The following is a 23,252-nucleotide window of genomic DNA, read 5'->3' as shown; positions in this document are numbered from 1 at the left end:
CCTCGGACTTATGCCACGAAAGGGTAGAATAACTTTGTTTAGCCCTATGAAGGGCTTTCAGGCAGCAAAACATTAGAAACTTATGCCACTTATTCTGAAAGATATTAAACAGTAATGTCAACCACAAGAGCAGAGATAGTTCAGCTCACTCTCAAACAAATACATATACAATGCCTATCGCTCCCTGACTTAAGGAGTCCAAGAAATAAAGAACATGCACATAAATATGCCAAGTCATACATATCTGTACCCACAGTAGAAGTGAAAATTTTAACTGCTGATACAACAGGAATGGTTTCTGCTGAGAATTTCATCCTAACCATCAAGGAGAGTTATGTGCTTCCCAATGAAAACAGCGGAAACAGTTATGGATTGATTTCCCAATACAACTATCTTTACTTCTGATATTAAAAATCTGATTCAGGTTTTTAAAACCGTGTGGCCTGACTCTACTTCTGATCATTTTTGCGTGATCTATTAATTGCAGGAAATTGCTATGTTACTATTCTGGATTAATTTATGTAGAGAAATGCAACATAATCTTCTGTTTATAGGCAACAAGAAAAAGCACCTTTTTAAAAAAGTTATGTATCTGGTGTTTATTTCTAAAACATTAAAAAAATGCAACAAGGACTATTTAGATATTTTGTCCTCAATGTCTGTAAAAGCATCCACCCCCTAAACTAACCGAACCGTGAAGGAGTTGTGATTAACTTACTGCTGCCCACTGCACCGAATGAAGGCTTAACTTGCCATTCACAGCTAAACTCTGCCTCATCTAGAACATCTTTGTTTTTCAATATAAACGTGTTTGGTGGGGGTAAGTATACTTTTGCCAACAACGTTGTCCTTTTATTTGATTCAAAGACCTAAAAAATCAACAGAAAACATGCACTGTGAAAGAATATGCTTCAATCTAGTTATTCAACAAAACAAGAAAACACACAAAGTAATTCCAATATTATTATTTTAAAAAGAGCCCCATCCGGCGTGGGGATGAATATACTTCTGGGAGTGGCACACCAGCTGTGCTGGCAGTTTTGCCCTTTCCGCAGCAACCTCACTGCCGGCGTAGCGGGGCCAGGATGGGGTCAGGAGAGGAGCCGACATTAGTCATCTCACTCCTGGTCTGCAGTCCGGACTTAAGACAGTGTTTCGGCTGGTGTAAATCCACTGCAGCCCATTGAGGCTTCTTGGCGGTGGGGAGACTTGGCCTTTGCAGTCCTTCCCATACTGCCAGGAAACCTCTTCAGGAGCCGAAGGGCAGCACCACACTGACACCGCAGCCTGCAGCCTCCCATGTCTGTGGGGCTGCCCTATGTCAAAACCGTACCAAATAAACTTTTTGCTATTAGCCACGTGCTATTAACACATCACTATACTGCGCTAAACAGAACGTTCATCCGACTTTGTGTTACAGAATTAGTTTCCACGGTGCCTGTTCTTGCAGAATATGCCAGAGAACATAACGCTTTTGAAAAGATGTGTTACATGCTGCTAAGGTAGTCGCAATTGGCCCCAGATCCTCATGGCATCTTCATACAGGAAAAGCATGAGAAACACCTTTTTATATAATGGGACACACATTTAAGTCCCCAAAGTGTACAGGTCCACATCCATTTCACTCCTAGATATGTGCTATACACATACTAATATAAGTAACATAGGTGATTTCCTCACTGGCGATTAATCCTGGGATAGTTGCCCGAAATATCCAGGTTCTCTCGAGATCTCCTCACAGCCGAACCATGGAACACAGATCAGTCCCGTTTCTAGCGTTCCCCCCCTTATTACGGGATTTTCCTGGACCTGCTTGTATATGCACCTTTTTGAAAAAACACTCCAATGGGAGCTAATAGGAGATGGGGGCTACATTTTGAGGGTACATAACTTTGGCCCCATGAACCAAACTTCACCAAATCTGGGTGGTATTATCAGGAGAGTCTCCTACTAATACCACCCATATTTTGTTAAGTTTGGTCCAGGGAGTCCAAATCTATGGATTCCCAAAGGTGGTGCCCCATCCCCTATTGTTTCCAATGGGAGCTAATAGGAGATGGGGGCTACACATTTGAGGGTCCATAACTTTGACCCCCATAAACCAAAGTTCACCAAGCCTGGGTGGTATCATTAGGAGGGTCTCCTAAAGATACTCGGAAAAATTGCACCCCTGACAGCAGGCGCGCACGCGCGCACACACGCACACACACACACACACACACACACACACACGGGGCAGGGCTAGATGTCTTCACTAGAAACATGCTGCAGTGAGGATGTTGGAACCTGGATGAAAAGGTGCCGATTCTTTTGAAACTTGGTTGTATCTAAATTAAATTTTCAGTGGGAATTCAAGTTTCACACCAGGCCCTGATAATGGGGGCTTGTAAAATGAAGAGGCTCGCAGGAATGTGTTTGCCATGCACTTGCAGATAAAATTACCCACACATACACTTTGTCTTGCAGGCCATCAACTTCAGAGCGTTATCAGAGTTCAGACTAGTTTCAATTACTTGAATGAGTTTGGGTTATTGAGGCTCAAGGACACAGACAAGTTGCTTTGAAGCATGTGCCCAGGTACATGGTTTATTCATCAAATATGAATAGGACAATTTTCCCAATTCCTCAATACAGCATGATCTAATTTAGCATATTTTAATTTATTTGAGTAAAATTTAACTCTCATCTGTTGAGAAGAAGTGTTTGGATTTACACACTACTTCTCTCAGCCATAAGAAGTTTCGAAGCAGCTTACAAACTCCTTTCCTTCCCCTCCCCACAACAGACACCTTGTAAAGTAGCTGGGGCTGGGAGAGTTCAGAGAGAACTGTGACTTGGCCAAGCTCACCGAGCAGGCTTCATGTGTAGGAGCGGGGAAACAAATCAGATTAGAGTCCACCGCTCATGTGGATGAGAGGGGAATCACTGCTCTTAATCACTTCACCATGCTGGCTCTCAGTTACCAATTCACTATCATTGTCCCTTTCACTTGTATTACTTGTTAATACCACAGCATAGTCATAATTTCAGTTTCCCTTTCACCATGTGAGAGGTTACATGTAAATAAGAATTCTAAATTTTCAAAAGGTGAAAACCTTTTTCCTTTTCAAGTATTCTGTTAATTGCTTTGTAACGTTGAGCCTTGTTGGGCCACCCAATCCAGATTTTTTTCGGGGAGGGGGGGATTGGAATGGCCATAGAAGCTGGTGAGAGCCCAAGATTAATCGGCTTTAATGGGGCTTTTGCCCAGGAACGTGGACAGTGGGGAAGATGAATTTACACCCCCCTATCGGGTTGCGTAACTCTATTTTCTCCTATGTATGGAGGACTTTCCAGCAGCCAGGGAGGCTTTTTGGTTCTTCTGCCTCCCCATGCCATCTGAAAGCCCCCTAGAAGTGGTGGGGTGGCATGGGAGCAGCACCATCCCCAAATGCCTCTGGGATCTGGATTGCATTGTTAATGTTAGAGTATGTTTAACTGCCTTGTGTTTAATTGTTTTCCTACTTTTATTAAACTGCTTGCAATGCAGTGCACTTTTTAAAGAAAGTTTTCTGTTGAATTATTCTTAAAGTATCATCTATCTTTTTGTTTTTACTTGCTGCTTATGATTTTATTGGTTTAAATAACTTTATGAAACTGTTTTCATGCTGATTTTGTATTTGTAATTTCACTCAAGCATGTTTGGATAAGGCAGCTAAAAGTAGGGTACAAATCAATAAAGTGAAAGTTTTCAACTGGGACACACTATTGAACCATACACTTCTATCAGATATTCATACCTCTAATCGAAGTTCTTCAGGCCAATTTAATACTTGAATTTTGAAAATTTGCTGAAATATTACTTTGAAGTCCTGGTGAAAAGAAGTTTCTGATGTACATGAGACCAATTTATTGTTGTAATATATTTTAATAAAGTACTTCTGTGTTTTGACTTTTGCTCTTCTTTTTTGTTCAACACTGAAAATGCAGGAAAATACATGAACCCACAACAAAGTAAACAAGTACAATAAACCATTTTCACATTTGCTAGACCAAGCGTCAGTCCAGTTACAAATGTTTATATCCATATTATTTCTTTATCACCTATATATTGCAAGACACCTTAAAAAACACAAATATGTCTTTTAGTATTTTAAAAAACGTGAAACTCACAGGGGACACATGTAAGAGGGTGTTATTTCGGTCGTGAAGGTAAGATATGGTATGAACAGTGGTTCATTTATCTCTTTGGAGTCTGCAGAGCTTAAAAAAGGAGTTGGGTCCAAGCATCCCTAGAAATCAGCACAAGTGTTGTCAGCACACACAAGACGTTCGTCAAACCAAATTGCAACTTCTGCCTGCACGTTAGCTATTTTTTAAGCATTCAAGAAGTGTGAGCAACTTGGATGCTCTGTCACTCTGAATTTACACTGGATATTCAGTATTCAGTCATGCAAAATATCTATAAGTATCTTATAAATATCTATAAATATCTATAATTCAGTCATGCAAAATATCTATATCATAAGTACTTCCATTCGTTTTGCTATAGCACAAGCATTTACTGTTCAGAAACTTTTTAAAAACCTTATTCATTTTCCATGTTAAGATTTTGTTTGACGACTTGATATCATTTTCCTCTTTTTCTTGCCGGATCTCTTGTTCAGCTACTTTAGGTGTGTATTCATCTGATTCAAAGTTTTTTGTTATCCTTGGTGAAAGATGGAAAGAAAATGATTAAACCTATAAACTCCATAGCTGTTGCTAAATTGAATGCCTAGGAAAGTATCACGCAGTTTGTCATAAGGCAACCAGTTTGTCATAAGGCAGTTTGTCATAAGGCAACGAAGTATGTCATAAGGCAACCAAACAGAGTTTTGCTGATCTCTCTCTCCCATGGCAGCCCCAAACACAACCCAAAATGCAACTCCTGGGGGGGACAGAAGAATTCTCAGAATAATTTAGGGGGGGATCAGAGGGCCCCACACAGTATGCATGGATAGTTGCCCCCCCCCCCCCAAAAAAAAAACTTGTCAAAATCTAGTTGGGATCCAAGCCTTTGTCAGGGGGTTAAGACAAGAGGCATGGAATGGCAACAACTTCCTTACTGACAATGGCCCCTTCCACACATACAGAATAATGCACTTTCAATCTACTTTCAATGCAGTTTGTAGCTGGATTTTACTGTGCAGAATAGCAAAATCTACTTTCAAACAATTGTGAAAGTGGATTGAAAGTGCATTATTCTGCATGTGCGGAAGGGGCCAATGAGATGTTTCCAAATTCCAACTATACTACGAAATGGAGAAACACTGGGGGGCAAGGAATCAAGTATACTTGTCTTTTAAAGCTCTGTTTGGACCAAAGTATAATCAGAACAATATATCTAGGTCAAACAAAGGAAAGGACCATTTTCAACTCAGTTTATTTGTAAATTTCCCAGCCACACCTGATTTGCCACTGCAGGAGATAATGCTGGGGTTGACCCTTGTTTTGATCCAGCACATTTAAGCACTTGTAACAGCCCTTTAAAAAAAAGCCTCCCTCTGATTCAAGCTTTTCATTTGTTTCACAATTTCATCATTTCAGCACTTATTAACATATTTCACGATACCACTTATAAAAACTGACTTATTGCATTTTCTGTAATGGTGTTACATTTTCCCACATTGAGAAGTCCCGCGGTCAGCACCACTTGTTTTACTTCCATTGGATAAAACAGTCCTTAGTAAGTAAAGTGCCTTCATATCTGCTTTACTGACACATGTACCTGCATTTATTTATTGAAAAAAATGTTTATTTCGCTTTTCCAGAGAAACTGCATAATGTGAATCAACCCCATGTACATACACCCGTCCCTTCCTCCATCCGGAGAGGTACAACCATCTCAAAGCTCAGAAGTACACATTGATGCTTATATCTTTATCCACCGGCTCCCAAGGATGAGAAATCATCTGATCAACCTGAGCTATAAATCAAAAATCTGTCTAAAAACAGGATCAACAAGCAGTCTTGAAAATAGGTTTGGATGTGTGTCACACTGGCCATTAAATCACAGTTTCTACAAAGAATTAAAATCGCTCGCTAAGTCAAAAGAAATAGTGTCTTATCTACTTACTTTTGAAACTGCAGTTTTATAGTTGTACTGGTAAATCCTTGCTGTTGACGTGCAGATTTTATTTGCTTCCACACTTTCAACATATTTTGTTTCAAAGAACTATCTCTTTGACGTTCTATGTCATGTAACTTTTTAGTATTTCTTTCTCAGAATGTAAAACAAACATTCCATTTGTCAAGATATTAAACACAGATTATAGATTTTTAATTTTAAAAAAATTTCTGCTTTTACACACATTTCTGATAAATGTATAACAAAACCTGGCCATTATATTACAAAGAGCTTGGACATCATTTAAGTAGAATATGTAACCTGAAAACAAAGATTAATCTCAAAAAGTAATAGAAAGGTTGTCTGGGTCATAAATACATTTACCATTCTGTAACAAAAATGTCCCAATTTCAGCACATACTTTCTTTTTAAGCTTATACATTAATGAAACACGCAGATAGGACTGAATAAATGAATGATACTATACCAAACTATAGCCAATGTCTTCTCTTTTTTTGGTATCATCAAATCATAACTGACTTATGTCAACTAATATTCTAAATGTTCTTCCAGTCAAGAAGGGGGCACTATTCTCCTGCCTGTAATCCAAGTACAGCTGCTGGGGTATGAAGCACAAAGAGCAACAGGAGCCCACTACTTATAACAGTGCAACTGTAGACAACTACAGCTACATTCTTAAACTGTGGTAGCATACAGCACACTTTCAGAAGGAATGCAAATGCAACAACATAAGAAAAGAGAACAAAGCTGAAGGCCATTTCCAGAGGCGGAGCAAGGGGAAACTGTGTCCGGGGTGTGCACGCTCACCCCACAGCGCCATCTATCTCCGCCTCGGAATGCCACACCCCTCTGTGGCCCGGCCACACCCCTCTGCTGCTCCGCCCAGGGTGTCACGCCCCACCCAGCCCCATTGGCGCTACGCCACTGGCCATTTCTAAAAGAGACCGTAATAGATGCTACATTGAAACTTAATTTCCTTTGCATTCCGAAGCACCTTGTCAATGTAGGCATTTCACACATTGCACAGGTTGGTTCGGCATCCCTACCCTGTGTAATGTGAATAGTGGGTCTCTTCAATTTCCACATACACAATCCCAGTTCAGATCAGGACCATGGCATGTGTGGAGAAACAGCTTCAGTCACCTCTCACTCAGCACCATTCTCCTGACTTCAAGTGGTCCAGGGGTATTTGGCCTGCTAGGATATGAATGGGGCCTTTGAAAACACACTTTCCCATTCAAATAGAGTAACATGATTGGATTGTGGTCTTCCCAAAAAGATCGGAGAAAGGCATGTTTGGGAAAGAGCATACCAAGAGTGGGAAAAGGAAATATGGAGCACAATGAGGGCAAAACAACATGTGGACACTCCAAAAACAAGACCTCCAGGTTGGAAGCTGAAACACAAAAAAGCCTTCATGTGGAAGCAACCTAAGACATTATCTAGTAATAACTAGAGAAGGCTGTACATATTTTTTGCACATGAAAATAAAACAGTAAGTATAAACTATCTACATAATCAAAAATGGTCTTTGAGTTTTGTTTCTTGTGGATCCTTCCGTGTATCCAATCTAAAAGAAAAGGAATGGGAATCTCCCAGCATTCTCACTCTGTTTTCACCCAGAGAAGTCTAGATAAGTATCACAATTTATTTTCTTTCCCCTGGCACCGTAGCACAGGGACCCATCACTCATGTCTTGCCCTCCCCCCCCCCCACATTCAATTAGGGCATAAATGGAAACTACAGCCTTTCCAAAAATAATTTTGCTATATGATGTCATCAGTACCCATTTTGCTCATTTTGGTCAAAGAACCACAACATTTTATGAGGGTTATAGCAGGATGCCACTTGGGACAGTTCAAGACTTCCCCTGTCCATTATTGTTCCCCTACTTGTGTTCTTTCCCCCCTCTGAGCATAGGGTTGCCATCCTTATTCTGCAGGCATTAGAACCTAAGTCAGTGATGGCGAACCTTTTCAAGACCGAGTGCCCAAATTGCAACCCAAAACCCACTTATTTATCGCAAAGTGCCAACACGGCAATTTAACCTGAATACTGAGGTTTTAGTTTAGGGGAAAAAACGGTTGTCTCCGAGGCATGCGTTACTTGGGAGTAAGCTTGGTGGTAGTCGGTGGCTTTGCTTTGAAGCAACCATGCAACTCTTCCAACGGGTGAATCACAATCCTAGGAGGGTTTACTCAGAAGCAAGCCCCATTGCCAGCAACCGAGCTTACTCCCAGGTAAAGGATCAAGCTTTAGTTCTTCGCATGAAAACCAGTGGAGTTTAACAGCGCTTAACAGGGTTACCTACACTGCTTCCCCAAAACTAGGTCTTAGGTTTAATGCTAATAATCGAGCCCAGTGGCCCAGGCCAGCCTAAATGTGAGGGGGGGGGGCACTCTGCGTGTGCCCACAAAGAGGGCTCTGAGTGCCACCTCTGGCACCCGTTCCATAGGTTCGCCACCACTGACCTAAGTCCTCAGCTCCAGCTAGGACAGGAGCGAGGAACAGTGGAAAAGAGGTACTTGTTCCCCACTATGCTTAGCTATTGTTGTATGACTTAGGATTTAGTTTGGCAGGTAGGCTCTTTCAAAGAGGAGAAATGTCTAACACAAATGTGCACACATAACACACTTTCCTACCCCTCTCTTTTCCTGAATCTAGGTCCCGAGCTTAAGACAACAAGTGTTTGATGCATTATCTCCCTTGGTTCACAATGTTTTTATTCTCTGACAGAATTTTACTTTCTGTCCTGCAGATTTAACAGAAACCGTCTATGAAAAGTTAAAGAATAGTTTCACATTTGTTTTAATGTAAACCAATACCTTATTTGCGATCTGTAGTCCTCTAAAGTTTTAGTGCTGAGTTGGCTTGCTTCTAAATTACTTTCTGCTACTTTTGTGGCATTTACTAATGCTCTGAGCTGTAATAAAAGTGAATTGTTACAAACTGCTAATTTTTCTTAGCAAATTGCCATCAAGAATGTTATGTAAAAATAATAAAAAATGTAGAGTAAAAGCACAAAATGAAGCTCCAGTTTTATAAAAAAATGTAAAACAAAGAGCAACAGGATGGATCCAAAAGTTCTCTTTCTTGCTTACAAAAGAGCCCTTGTTCTCAGGTATGGCACTGTTTCATTTACATAACATATTTATCTACTTCATACTCAGTAACATACTTCCAAGGTAGCTTACAGCAAATCACCATCAAATCAACTGATATAGGCAACTCCAAGTCTGTTCAGCTGTGACATTCAGAACTAATACAGACTACACAGGCAAAACCATTTTGAAAACAGAAAACTGTTAAAAAGGGGGGTTTCTTACTTTTTCAGAAAGCAAATGAGTAACATTTTGCTGCTGTCTTTTCTGAAAGCAATCATGAAGTGCAAGTAACTTGGCAGCCAATACATGCTCAGGACTAAACAGATAATGATGGCTGAAAACGAGGCTTGATATGTTGAGATCTAGTTGATAAATGCTGCTCTGATTCCCCGAATTAGTTATGATACAGCTTTCAACTTCAGGTTGCATTGCCTGTGTTAAACAAGGGGGGGGGGGGGGTTAGGCTCTGGGGCTTCTGTGTTGTTCAAAAAACCTGCAAAACCTGTTTGATGGGAGGTGCCAGTGGAACAAAATAAAAGTGACAGTGTATTTGTATTTTATTTTGTTAAGGGTGGGCTCAGAGTAGCTTACAAACATAACTTAAGAACACCAGTTCATAGAAATAACCACAACACTTAAACATTAAAACTTTTAAATACAATTCATTAATATCCTTGATTGCGACAAACCAGGGCACCCATAAAGGACCCCTGTACAATCTAAATATTCATCATCAACCCCTCTCCCATCATAGATCCAATCAATCTTTAACTATCAGAACAGGCAAGCAGGGGGGACAACATTCAGAGGCCATCAACATGGAATGCCTCAACCAAAGGCCCCGTGGAACATCTCCATCTTGCAGGCCCTGCAGAACTGATTAAGATCCCACAAGGCCCTGATGTTAGATGGTACGGAGTTCCAACAGGCCTGGGACAGGGCGGAAAAGGCCCTGGCTCTGGTTGAGGCTAGTAGAATGTCCTTGGGACCAGGGACTACCAGAAGGTTACTTCTGGAAAAGAAAAGTGCCCTCCATGGGCAGGATGGGGAGACACGTTCAAGGACTAAAATATTAACACCAAGATCAAGAACATGATCCAGAATTAAACTGGCAACCAGTGCAGCTGGCAGAGCACATATCTACTATGCACTGTCACTGGAATCCCAGAAAGAACTCTTGCCACCACATTCTGGACCAGTTGTAGTTTCCAGAGCAGTCTCTAGGGTAGGCCAGCGCTGAGCGAGTTACAGTAATCCAGTCTGGAGGTGACCGTTGCATGGATCACTGTGGCAAGATCTGACATATAGGGGGCCAATTGTCCAGCCTGATAAAGGTGGGAAAAGGTCACTTTGTCTGTATGTGTGGCCTGGTCTCCATAGATAGGCAGGATTCCAAAGTCACACCCAGGATTTTGGTGGAAGAGGCAGGTGTTAAAGCCACTCCATCCAAATTTTGCAGTTGGGACCCCCTTCCCCTCCGGCAACCCTTGTCCCAGCCACAGGACCTCCATCTTCAAAGGATTTAGCTTCAGCCTGCTCTTTCTCAACCATCCTGCCCTGGCCTCAAAACACTGAGCCAAAACATCCAGTGCAGCCACTAGCTGGCCTTCCATCAACAGAAAAAGCTGACTGATATCAGCATATTGATGACAATTGCTGGGACAGAGAAAGCCCCCTGAATGAACATTGCTACTCTGCTCTGGACCTTTGTCCAGGACTGATGAAGGACAGAAAATCCTGGTGAGACAACTTCTTTTAGGGTGACAGTTTCACCCTCCTGAACCCAGGTATCGGTCATGGAAACCCTGACATCAGAAAGCTCTCCAAAGAACTTAATAAACTTATGCCACCCAAAAGGGTGGTGTAAGTCCAAGCCCTGGGCTACAACACAAATCCATTCAATTAGACATCAGCACAGTTACATGGCAGTCCAGACTCCCAGCTGCACCGTTGTGGAGCAGAGGGGCAGCTGGCCACCAGCGTCCTTGCCCCCTCTGCAGTGGGGATGTCCCTTGAGCTGGTGGAGGGGCAAACACTTTGGAACAGGGACGCGTTGTCTCCAAGATGTGATTTGTCTGTCCCATCCCCCACCATTAGGTTTGGATCATTATTCTACAGACTTCATACTCCCCATGACTGTGAAAGTCCTCATAATTTAAGAAACTTCAAAGGGAGATCCCAGCATGAAATTACTGAATTGGAATTATCAGCAAATTTGATACTCTCTATTAAGGCCTCAAAAGTAAGGATGGTTACATTTAGCTACTGTCACTGTGCTTATCACCTCAGCTCTGCGCAGAAGCGCCTTTCATTTCCTTTTGACCACTCTTTTGGCAGGTTTTTCCCTCTATGCCCATCTATGAGTACCAACTGAGGATAAAACTTCATGCACGTATTACATGACCTTATGTTAAAATAAATCTGTTTGTTTCTAAGATGGGATAAGATTCACTGTTGTTATAAACCAATGTGGAGGTTTGGAGGGGCAGGACTCGCACGCCATTTCTAAGGAAGTACTCTAAACTGTAGAAGAAAAACTAATTTGTTGATTAAAAAGTGGGAAATATAAGCAACCAACCTTCCTGTACATTGTCTTCAACTGTGTGTCAGCAGAAAAAAACACTCGGCAACTGCTCGACCACTTGATTGGAGACGGTAATGAAATTATTTTTCCACTTTCTTCAAACCAGCTTTTCCCCTTGGCAAAGTCATTCAGAAGCACAACAATGTGGAGTAAATTAACTATAGTAAGAATTTCTTCAACATACTGGGTCATATCTCGCGACTCCATTCCACTAACTCACAACTTTACCTCAGAGCAGTGAGCTTTTTTGATGCATAAGAGTCTCAGACTCTTGCACCACGGCAGAATGGGGGAACTGTATGCTGCCCATTAGTTATACCCCTCCCAGCAATTTCTGAAACAAAACAATGCATTTACCTCTGCTTGTTGTAGAAGACGATTTTCCATTTTATGGTATGTTTTGCTAGGTACAAAAGGCTTTTTTGGAATGTAAAATCCTTCATCTTCTAAGAGTCGTGGCAACATATTGCTGGGTAGCTGACTGCTCTGCACAACTGAGAATCATCACCACAGCACAAAAATTCGTTTTGTTTTATCTATGGTAATGCTTAACACTTCACATAAAGACTTATGGATATAGTTGCATTATTTTGTGATTATAAGTAGAATAATCTTACGTAATTTTTAAAAAGCATATAGCTGTGCATATATGTGCAGACCATGCATTTTGAACTGTGTAACAGATGGCATGTTTTTGCTGCCATTTTCCAAACAGTAAGCCCTTCATCCCATACCCCTGATGCTGTGAATTCTAGAACAATATTCCTTTTCTTCTGCCTTTTCTCTTTTCTCTCTCTTTCTATTCTTCCTCCTCCAGACTTGTTCACAATGACAACTTCTCATGTGTTCCCAGGAAAGTTTAAACCTTTGTAAATTCTTCCAGCAGTACCTTCTTAACAGGACTACCTCACAGGAGAGGTGAATAACACACAATACTTCCTTCATTAAACAGTTAATAAAGTGCTGGGATGCATGCTCCCACCAAATTGTCAGATCGATTGCTATCACCTTTAAAACATTATTAAGGCATGTATTGGAGATACTACTGAATTCAGGGGGGGAAATCCAGAATTCAGCAGTTAATTTTGTGTCCTGGCCATTCTCGTAATGATTGCATTATACATGTCTTATTGTTGTCTATGCCAATAAAGCCTTGCTGATTATACATGTCCTGGGATCTTTAGGCTGGATCCAGTAACAACTTTCTGCTTCTTCTGACAATGAAAGTAAAAGGAAATAATTGGGTACAATATAGTCACTGCATCCAGTCTCATATTAGCATTATATGAACAGTTGTGAGAAGACAACTACTTTTATGGGCTGGTGCAATCTATAGGACTTACAGCCCAATCCACAGCACTGGACAGCCAGGGACAGCACTGCTGCTGTACTGCCCCGCCACTGTCCAGAGGACTTTCTGGCAGCACAGGGAGGCAGAAAAAAACAAAACAAAACCCACTGCCAGAAAGCCCTCCAAAGGGCTTAAGCTACTTGGACCATGGCTTATCTGGCCACAATGCGGGGGTGGAAGCCAACTAATGTTGGCTCCGCTCCCAAGAATGCCTCTGGCATGCCACCAGTGCAGCAATAGGACCAATGGTGAAGGAGTGCTGACATGGCACCTGGCAGTGCAGGAACACTGACACAGAACCCAGCTCTATATCTGGGCATCCCAGAAGACTGCACATCCGCCCTCCGGCTTGTTTGCTCCTCCGCTGGGGTAAGTATCCCAGGGATGGTAAATCTGCAAGCCCACATCACCTCCACAAGATGATTCTCCCCCTCCCGCACAGTGGACTTTTAGCAACCAATGCACAGGTGCTAAAGTACTGTCACATCAATATGAATAGCCACAGGAAATGTACTGAGTTGCCTCCAAGTAAATTCTCATAGAACTGTGCTTAACAAATAGGTCCCTTTAAAAATATTTTGATAAATGCAAAAGACAAAGAGTAGAAATTACAGCATAGGAAATGAAATATGTCAATATATCAATTGTGATTTTATAGAAGAAAACCCTACCATGTCACATATATAAAACATAATCCAAAAAGACTATATAATCACTTTGTTGTAAGATCAAAGCAAAAATCATCAATGTATTTCAAAACATAAAGTACCTGGGGAACTGCTTGGTACAAAAAGCGACTCAGATTGCTTTTTCTTGTCTAAAATGCTCCATTCATATTCAGGAGGCTTTACTTCAAGCAATTCTGGCATCAATATTTCTTTCACCTGGTCAAGCAGCAGGACTTCTTTGTTCAAATCACAGAGGCTTTGAGGATCATCTTTCAGTGAATTCTGTTGTTTGTTTATCAAGAAGAAAATCAGTGAGATATACATACAGTATGTAAGAGGAAGGCTGTGACTTAACTAAAAACATAACTAAAATATCTATAAAAATAGAATAGATACAAGCACTTCTCAGAGAAAAATTTTTCATAATGTCTTTGTCTTATATATAGTAGGATGAGATGTATAAACTTGATAAGCATTTTTGGGCTTGATTGTTTTAACAATGTTATTCATTATTCATGTTTCATGCTCTATTTATCTCCGTGTGGCTGTTTGTAAATGGCCTTTGGCCGCATACAGTAAATGCTACTATACTGTACTGTGATAATGATGATTAGAAACATTGCTTTTCTCTCTATCTCTCAGGTTTAATTGAACATGCACAGAAATCAGTGTTACGGAGGACTGTACACTCCAGCTGCTTCACAACTGCCACTAAAACGACCAGAACCACATAAAAAAAGTCTAACACAGATGAAATATTACAAACATGAATGATCCTCTCAGGACTGTGCATGCATTTTGGCACACTGTTTAGTGGGCACATGCAAAGAGGCTCAAGGGCATACTGCCTGTGCTTTCTCCCCCTCATGATTCCCACCATCTCTGACTCAGTTACTGTCCTTCAGCAGTCTGCCTGCATAAGCCTAGACCAGGCAAAAGCCATCTTAAAGCAAAAAGGAGCCATTTCAGGGAAGTTATTCACTTTTCCCTTTAAAAATAGAACAGCTTTTTACCAGATGCTGCAACTAGTTGCCTAAAATAACAAAATAGTTACTGAAAATGAGAAGTTGCAGCAAAATGGCTCCCATTTAACTGATAAATACCAAGGTAATGGTAACAAATGAAAATGAGCTCCAGATCTAGCCAAAAGTAAGATGAGCCCTCTCTTCTAAAGTTTGCCTGGTTAATTGCTATGGTGGGAGGAACAGAAAATAAGTCAACCAGAGCCTCTCTTCACCCCTGGTATTAAGATACAGAAGTCAGCTGACAAAAAATTGTAATGATGTTTAAAGGCATCACGAGTCAAGTACCTCCAGAATCATCCCCACATTCCTCTTGGACAGCAGAATTCCCAAGAATGCATCAGCTATGTTGGCTTGGATGTTCCTAACATTCCTTAATAAATTAGATTCCCTAATCTTGCTCTATTTAAATGTGTCAGCAAAAATTAATCACTGCTCTCTATACACTCCCCTTCCCACTGGCAACACTGTACTTTCCTTCTCAATAAAAAGGAGTTCACAGCAGTGGCATATGACCCTAGGGACATGGGGTAACCCATGTCCCCGGGCACACGCCTTTTGGTCACATGGGGGGGGGCAAATGCCCCCCCCCCGAGGCCAAATGGTTTGCACCTTTGGCCAGAGGTGAGGAGCTGAGCCAGGTGTGTGGCCTGCATCTGGCTCCCAATCCCTAGGAGCTGGCTGCAGACCGCACCGCCCGGGGCCCTGCTCAGATCCTCACCTCCAGCTGGAGGCGAAAAGCTGAGCTGGCTGCTGGAGCTCCCAGTCCTGCCTTCCCCAGCTGCAGAGGGAAAGACTGGGAGCACCTGTAGTCCAGCGGCGGGAGACGGGCTCTGTCGGGCAGAGGGAGGGGAGGCATGCAGAGTCGGGGAGGGAAGCCTGCAGGCTTCTCTTCCCCTCATCTGCGGCTTCTCTGGCACCCCGGGTGCAGGGACGGGCTTCTCCTCCCGTCCCTGCACTCGCAGCACCAGGGAAGCCGCGGGTGCACCAGCGTGCAGAGACGGAGAGGGAAGCCTGCAGGCTTCTCTTCCCCTCACCTGCGGCTTCTCTGGTGCCACGGGTGAGGGGAAAAGAAGCCGGCTGGCTTCTCTTTTCATCCCACACGCGTGCTGCAGGTGTTTCTGGGCAGGGAAAAGGGGTTGGCCGCCACGCAGCCAGCTCCTCTTCCCTGCCCAAGCAGCAGCCTTAGCACAAGAGAATCTCCCGCCCCCGCCAGTTCAGATAAGCACGGCATGGGGATAAGTGGGTGGGGGTGGGGCCCTGCACATGGGGGGGGGTGTGTGTGTGCCTGGAGGAGGTTTTGCCTCCAGGCACAATCTGGGCTCCGTTTGCCTCTGGCTCACAGCTTTGATCCTGCTGCTTTCTACAATGCCTTGCAGTTGCATGCAAAAGACAACTGAATTCCATTTCTGTAGTTTCTCACATGCTCATTATGAAACTCAGAGCCAAATTAGATGTGATGAAGGAAACGCATGAACAGTCTTCAGACGTTTCCCCCCTGAAATGGAAGTGCCGCTGTGGATAACAATTTTGATCAAAGTCGTGAAAACATGATAACTTTTTAATATTACTGTCAGATTTAAAGTTGTCAACCTCCAGGCAAGGCTTGGAGATCTCACAGAATTGGAATGGATCTCTAGATAGTTCCCTCGGAGAAAATGGCTGCTTTAAAGGGTAAGCACGATGGCTTCATGCCATGCTGGGTTCTCACCCTCCCTCCCCGATCTCCCAAATCTTCATGAATTTCCCAACCTACAGCTGCCAACCCTCAAGTACATATTTTCTACTGGAATGGCTGAGGCTTGTTCTTGGTGCTCAGGCTTTCCTGCTATTTCTCTGCTGTTCCTTCTTGCTGCTGGCTTCCTTGTGGCTTCCTTGTGGTAAAACCAGGGGTGGGACTGTCAATCCAGGGTGTCTGGGTGGGCATTTGTGGCAAGAAGTGGGGTAGAAAAGCACTGTAGAAAGCAGCAGGATCAAAGCTGTGAGCTGCTGGGTGCTGGGAGGCATCCCGTCCCTGGACAAAGAGGCGCATTTCTTTCCACCACTGCTTCGCTCTATCTCCACTTTTCCTTGTTTCTCCCTGTCATGATCTTACTGCCTGTCCTCTTACCCATCCATGCTGTTTCCAGCCCCAAAATTTCCCTACCACCCTTTCTAGCTACTGCTTTCCCCTACCCACACCCCAGAGGATCCCCATTCCTGTTACTGCAGTCTTGCCTCTCACCCCCTCTACTATCCCCACCATTTGTTGGGCATCATTAAGCTTGCTACAGAAGCCTAAATTGCCACACACACACACACACACACACACACACACACACACACACACCACACACACTGATGTTCCTGTTACATTTGAAGAGGGGGTTATGGCCTAATTTTATTTTATTTTTATTGTGGGGATTTTTGCCAACAGAAATATCTGCCATAACCCTGCATGAATACCCCATCAGAATTTTTTGATTCGTGAGGTGTGGCACCCATGACTATTATAATATATATGATGCTAACTACTGCAAACAGTTAATACAAAGCCTGCCAAAAAAAGAAGCGAAAAGCTTCGAAGTCCCTGTTGCACAAACATGCCTTTACACATGCATAAAATACTTCTTTCGATTATGATCAAAGATGTCATTAATCCTGGAACCTTATAAATGGCATATGTTATTCCAATCCTTGGTTGTTTTCTATCTTATGAGTCTCAGATGGTAAGTTTTCAATGTACATTTTTAATAGTTTTATTAATAGTATTAATAGTAAAAAGAGTGAATGAAATGTACAAAACTATATTCAAACACTGGGAGATCTGGGAACACAGTTTTTATGAAGAGAATAGAGATACCTTTTCACTCTCCTGATCTGTCTCTTTTACCTTGGAGAGTTCTTCAAATGATGAAGTAAAAAACGTAAAGCCCTCATCTACGCAGGTTTCATTCTGAGTCTGATAAAACCCGATAAATTATCTGTCAGTGCTGCTCATCATCTTCCCTTCTGAACTTGCTTTTCCTTCACTCCTCATTTCCGTTGACGGTGTCACCATCCATTCTGACATTGGGGCTTGATTTAGCCTTCCATTCCTCCCTCTTCTTTGTCCCTTATTTTTAATGTTACGTTACGATAACACCGTGGCACTCCAGATGTTGTGGACTACAATTGCCATCAGCCCCTGCCAGCATGGCCAATTGTAGGGGCTGATGGGAATTGTAGTGCATAACATCTGGATAACACCACCTCTCCTGCGCTACAGGAATGTATGTCTTCCTCCCAAATAAAATTCCAGTTCAAGCTTGTGTCATCTTTTATTCTAACTGTGGTGACCTTTTCCTCTCGGGCCTTTCCTTGTCAATAACTGAAGGTATTGCACCTCTACTGCCAACTCCCTTACCAGTTGTATATCATTTGTGGCACATAATGCCATGTCTCAAATCCCCACTCACTCTGCCTACTTCTGCACCCACCACAAACTCTTAATACTGATCTCTGAAGCTGTTCATGGCCTCAACCTTGCTTCAACCTTCAGACCTAATAATATAACATTGACACTGCCCACAGCCTTCAGTTCGTCAACTCCAGGATCTTCTACAGGTGAGCACACGCACTTACATTTGCTTGTATTTTCCAACTTTAACTTCATCTTTGTCTCCTTTTTTTAAGCCATGACCTCTGTCCATTATCAAAAGTTAGATTAAAAGTTCTCTACAAAGAGGAGGACCCTGACTTGTATACTGCTTTATTCCGACATTAGTAATAAAGGTCCAGACAATATTACATATGCAGGGTTAAATAGAATAGGGTTAAAACAACAGTAACTAATAAGTTAACCACTGTTAATTTGGCAGTATAGGACGTTTAAAACAATTATGTTTATGATTCTTAATGGGAGATAGACCGGCCCTCTGCGATTCTCAAGTGGAGTTGTTGTCAAAGATACAAAACAATGCATGCATGGGATCGTCAGGAAAAACAAACTTTATTTATCTGCTTTTTAAATTGAAATGGCCATTGGATGAGCTGCAAGCAGGGGAAACTCCATTCAATTTGAAATAACAGCGAGGAGAATTCTCTGCAGAGTTTGAAAAGCCCGCTCCTGGTCCATTGGCCATTTTTTCAACAGAAAAGAATATCTCTGTTTGAAAAAGGCAAGTTTCACCGATAGTTGTTTGAGGCAATACAAATGTTCTTTTATCAAAATGTTTAACAGTGTACAGAATGATGGTGTGGATGAATGCTGTGCTTAAAAATGATTATTTAATGCTCATAGACATTCAGGACTATTTTCACTTGTGGAAACATGGTACTTTCACTTCCGCCACACCATGACTGACTGCACTTAGATCTTTCAGTGGAAAAGGGTATAGTGCAGTTGTATGTATGAATGCAAATACAAATACAGTTGTGAATGGGATTGCAATGCAACAGCAAATGAACTCCACTCAGACACACGCAAATGTGCATCACTCCCCATGAGGTGGACAAAATATATATTCCACAATACAATCACTCCACACTGTACCATGGACAGAAACACATCTCACAATGACATACCTCTGAAGATGCCAGCCATAGATGCAGGCAAAACTTTAGGAGCAAAAACTACCACAGCCACACAGCTTGGAAAACCCACAACAATTCTACCCAAACATGCTCATATTGGAGACCAAAGTCAACATGGAGAAAAACAATTTACTTCCTCACCCTCAGCATCCATTTTTATAATGATTTATTACCTCCATTATCACCTCAAGGTTCTCTTGGTATTCTTTAGTATCAAAACGATGTTTCTCAGATGATGTTTCTTCTTGAATAGTCTAAAACAAAACATATCTTAGAGCACTTTTTCTCATCAAGAAGAAAAAAATAAGAAAAATTGAATGCTCTTACTTGGTTTCCATATTTTGCACACGACTTCTTTCTGAGTTGCTTCAAGCGTTCTGAGAAAGAAGATGAGCCTTCCAAATGGGCAGAACTTTCCACCTTTCATATAGAAAACACAACATGTTTTACCTTAGCATTAAATGTTTTACTTTATTAATTACCAAATGCCAATTTTGATTATCAAAGATTTAAAACAATTTAAATAGTAGAACTACTACAAACTTCAAAGACAATCAAATCATCATATAAATACAACATCGAGACTAAAATACAGCTTTAAAAAAAGGGCACAGTGTAAAGGATTCAATGGTGTTGATGGTGAGGTAACCTTGAGTGCATTCCACAGCCCGGGCGATGGGCCAGATGCATCGGCGGAGACTTTATCTTTGCGCGGGAGATGAAGCCTCTGTTCCCATGGGAAGCAGGAAAGGGGGATGGGGTGACTGGTATTATAACCTGTGCTTCTGGCGGGAAGTGTCATTCCTGCCACTGCGTGTATTTGAGCTTTCTAAGATGTCTTAATAAATGGACTTTTCTCCAAAAAGCCTTTTTTTATTTCTGCTTCTATGGAATTCTTTACATTGTGGCAGGAACTTTAATGGTCATCTATATACCTCCCGTGTAGTGGACCTCTTGTTCTAAGCGATGGAGAGGTTGAATGTTACCGCTGAATAAAAGCGCGTAGCCCCCAAAGAGGGCTCCGACCTTTCCCTTCTTGATCTGGAGGAACCAGCAGGAGAACGGGCCTCGCTGGTGGCTCTTCCTTTCCCTCGCCCTCGAGATCAGCACCAAGTCTTCCTTTACTCCGCTGGAATCGAGGGACGTGGCGGACGATCTACTCCACCATGGGGACTTCCGCTTGAGTCGCTTTTAGGAAGCCTGTCTATGGATCGAAATGCCTGTGGATCCCGGATCTCTCACCCGCTCTCGTGGATTACAAACCTCAGGTATGCAACCTGTCATGGAGGAGACGGGCTTGACCAATCTTCATCGCGGCAACCCAGGAATCCATTGAACTATTCCTGGACTCAGATATTTTTGGTGATGTTCCCAAAAGAACCACCGCAGCACAGCACTGGGGCCCGCCCGGGGAAAGGACACCGGACTAAATCCTGGAATTGGGAGGGCATCCGTGACCGCCCTTCCCAATCGACCCCCCCTAATCCCTGCCAGCAACCGCGACCTGGAGGTGCGTCCGGGAGCCACCCGGGTGGCTACTGGCGTTAATCGCGGTGCTCTCCGGAGTACCTGCAGCTTCCAGACGACGAGGAGTCCGAAGAAAGCCTGCCTTCCTCGCCGGATCGGCTTCCTCCCATCGAGAGTGACTGGGATGAGGAAGTGGGACGACCGACTACTTGACGCCCAAGCTGCATGGAACCGCGTGAACGCTGCGCTATGGGGAGTGAGTGAACGGGCACAGTTGCAGCAAGAGCGCCAAAACCTGCAGAGGGACCGGGAACAGCAACGCGAAAGAAAGTCCAGCTTCGAAGTTGGACCGGGCCAAGGACAGCTACCCAACTACAATATGCTTCCAGAATCGGTCAGTCCATGGCGACAAAGTCCTGGAACGCTTCCAGACTGGATTTACAAGCGGCAACGCCGAAAGCTGCTCAGGCAGGCGCTGGCGCACGCATAAAGTGAGTCTACCGGAAGCCCTCAAACCGGGGACGAATTTCGCTAAATTGAAGCGAGAAAAAAGCTGCTTTTGCATGCGCACCAGGTGATGCATTGGCTCCCTCGCAAGCGAGAGGAAGCTGGCTGGCGCTTGGAGAGGGAACTAAAGAGGCAGCAGACCGGAAGTCTCCCCAAGTTGGAGTTTATGCTGTTACTGATCATGCCGGGTGCCAGGGGCCGATATCTGGGTCCTGCCAACTTAACGCCAGCGCACCGCCAGCTCGCGATTCAGCCCCCCCCGCATAACCGTAGCTGCCTCGCCCAACTTTACCTGCTCAACCCAGCCAAGGCAACTACCTCCCAGCAGGCTAAGAGTCATTTAACGGCGTCGAACAGGGCTACTATCGGCCTCCTCGATACCAGCCCGTTTTGATGGGACCGCCTAAACTCCCCTGGTACTTCATCTTGGGTAAACTCAATGCCCACTTTGGGAAGTTCATGATGATCTATATATATACCCGGCTCTGAACGCCAAAAAAATCACGGGACATCGGCTCCAGGTCCTGGATGCAAGGGCAGCAGCCGACTGGTTCCGGTGGATCGTTTTGGATTTGCAGGATGAGGACTCTCGCATTGCAGTGCCCTCGCGATTCCTCCAAGCTTTAAGAGCTGGCACAAGATCCAGGCGCCGCAGAATGAAGCCATCCGCACCATCAAAACCATCCAGCAAGGCAACCGCCCGTTTTGCAGGTGGTGAATTTTGTCCAAGTGGAATTTCGTGGCGGCGGCTGCTGGGCTCAACTTCCTCCTGAGTGGCCTGAAGCGCTATTGAAATGCTTAATACTTCTCAGATGCTGTGGACAGCAAACTACGCAAGAAACCGGTGTTTTAATTCTCGGGTTCCTCGCATTCCATTGCAGATTGGATCCAGTTGCGGGGTCTCAGGTGGCATGCCTCGCTTTGGAATATCTGCCGTCAAGGAGGTCAGCCCACTCAAAAAACCACTACTGTGTCCATCACCAACCAAGCCCAGCCGCCTCCTACCGAAACTACTCCTCTGAACGCCGGCCGCCGACTTTGGATTGTGTCTTTACGGCGGAGGGCCAGGTCATCTAGCCGCCAACTTTGTCCCAAGAAGCAAAACCAACCGCTCCAGCTCCAGCTGCGACTGGCTCTGCCAAAACCACCACGCAGGTCATCAGTCCTATCCCACTGGCTCGCCTAAAGCCGTGACCGAAGCTTACCCAGAGTGAGTGGGGAAGCAGCTGTTTGCCTTTCTTCAGCTCCTGCCATGGACATGGGCCCTAATTTCTGACAGCTGTGAGTGAAGGGCCGGCAGCTTCCCATTACTGTTCAAGCATTTTCTGGCCAACCCCGCTAAACACTGCATCTCCCCAGACATTATAGCCTCAACCTTTGTGGGATTCCGGCTGCTCCCACTGCTTAATGCGCCCCAGGTGGCAGAGGAGCTAGGTCTAGACCGAATTCCCCTGGCAAGCCCATACCATTCACCCAAATGGACGGCAGCCCTCGAAACGTAAGGACCGGCCCAGTACAAAACACAGCCGGTTCTCCTCCGCTATACCGACCATTGGGAGAAAATTAAGTTTCATTTTGGCCAGTGGCCAAACACTCCATAGTTTTGGGCATGCCTTTGTTATTGTTACATGAACCAAAGTTCATTTGGAAAGAAAGGATCCTAGAATTCACTGACTTTCCTGCGGTGAACACATGAATTGGGAAGAAAACCCAACGCCTCCTGACACACACCCCTCTCTGGCTTCCTCAGTGATTGCTCCCCGATTCTATTGGCATCCCAATCGCATATCAGGATCTAGCCAGAGTTTTTCAGGAGCAGGAATGCGATCAGTTGCCACCCCACAGAGACACTGACTGTAAAATTGTCATACAACCAGGGGGCACAA

General features: G+C 43.6%; 1 protein-coding gene across 1 annotated transcript in view; it reads right to left on the bottom strand.

Annotated features, from left to right (window-relative positions):
• CC2D2B (coiled-coil and C2 domain containing 2B) overlaps nucleotides 1-23,252 on the bottom strand; it is a 69,385-nt gene that overhangs the window by 34,548 nt on the left and 11,585 nt on the right. Inside the window, exons 6-17 of the mRNA XM_048506671.1 lie at nucleotides 19,720-19,812; nucleotides 19,566-19,646; nucleotides 17,681-17,779; nucleotides 13,918-14,098; nucleotides 12,155-12,291; nucleotides 11,792-11,911; nucleotides 8,935-9,032; nucleotides 6,098-6,238; nucleotides 4,567-4,690; nucleotides 4,153-4,271; nucleotides 3,780-3,957; nucleotides 719-869 (exon numbers count right to left, since the gene is read on the bottom strand). Of these exons, the coding sequence (XP_048362628.1) occupies nucleotides 719-869; nucleotides 3,780-3,957; nucleotides 4,153-4,271; nucleotides 4,567-4,690; nucleotides 6,098-6,238; nucleotides 8,935-9,032; nucleotides 11,792-11,911; nucleotides 12,155-12,291; nucleotides 13,918-14,098; nucleotides 17,681-17,779; nucleotides 19,566-19,646; nucleotides 19,720-19,812 (1,522 nt within the window). The remainder of the gene's footprint in view (nucleotides 1-718; nucleotides 870-3,779; nucleotides 3,958-4,152; nucleotides 4,272-4,566; nucleotides 4,691-6,097; nucleotides 6,239-8,934; nucleotides 9,033-11,791; nucleotides 11,912-12,154; nucleotides 12,292-13,917; nucleotides 14,099-17,680; nucleotides 17,780-19,565; nucleotides 19,647-19,719; nucleotides 19,813-23,252) is intronic.

The sequence above is a fragment of the Sphaerodactylus townsendi genome, linkage group LG08, assembly GCF_021028975.2.
Source record: "Sphaerodactylus townsendi isolate TG3544 linkage group LG08, MPM_Stown_v2.3, whole genome shotgun sequence".
Classification (NCBI taxonomy): domain Eukaryota; kingdom Metazoa; phylum Chordata; class Lepidosauria; order Squamata; family Sphaerodactylidae; genus Sphaerodactylus; species Sphaerodactylus townsendi.
Note: the sequence above shows the minus strand (reverse complement) of the source record. Positions and strands in the feature narration are given on the sequence as shown.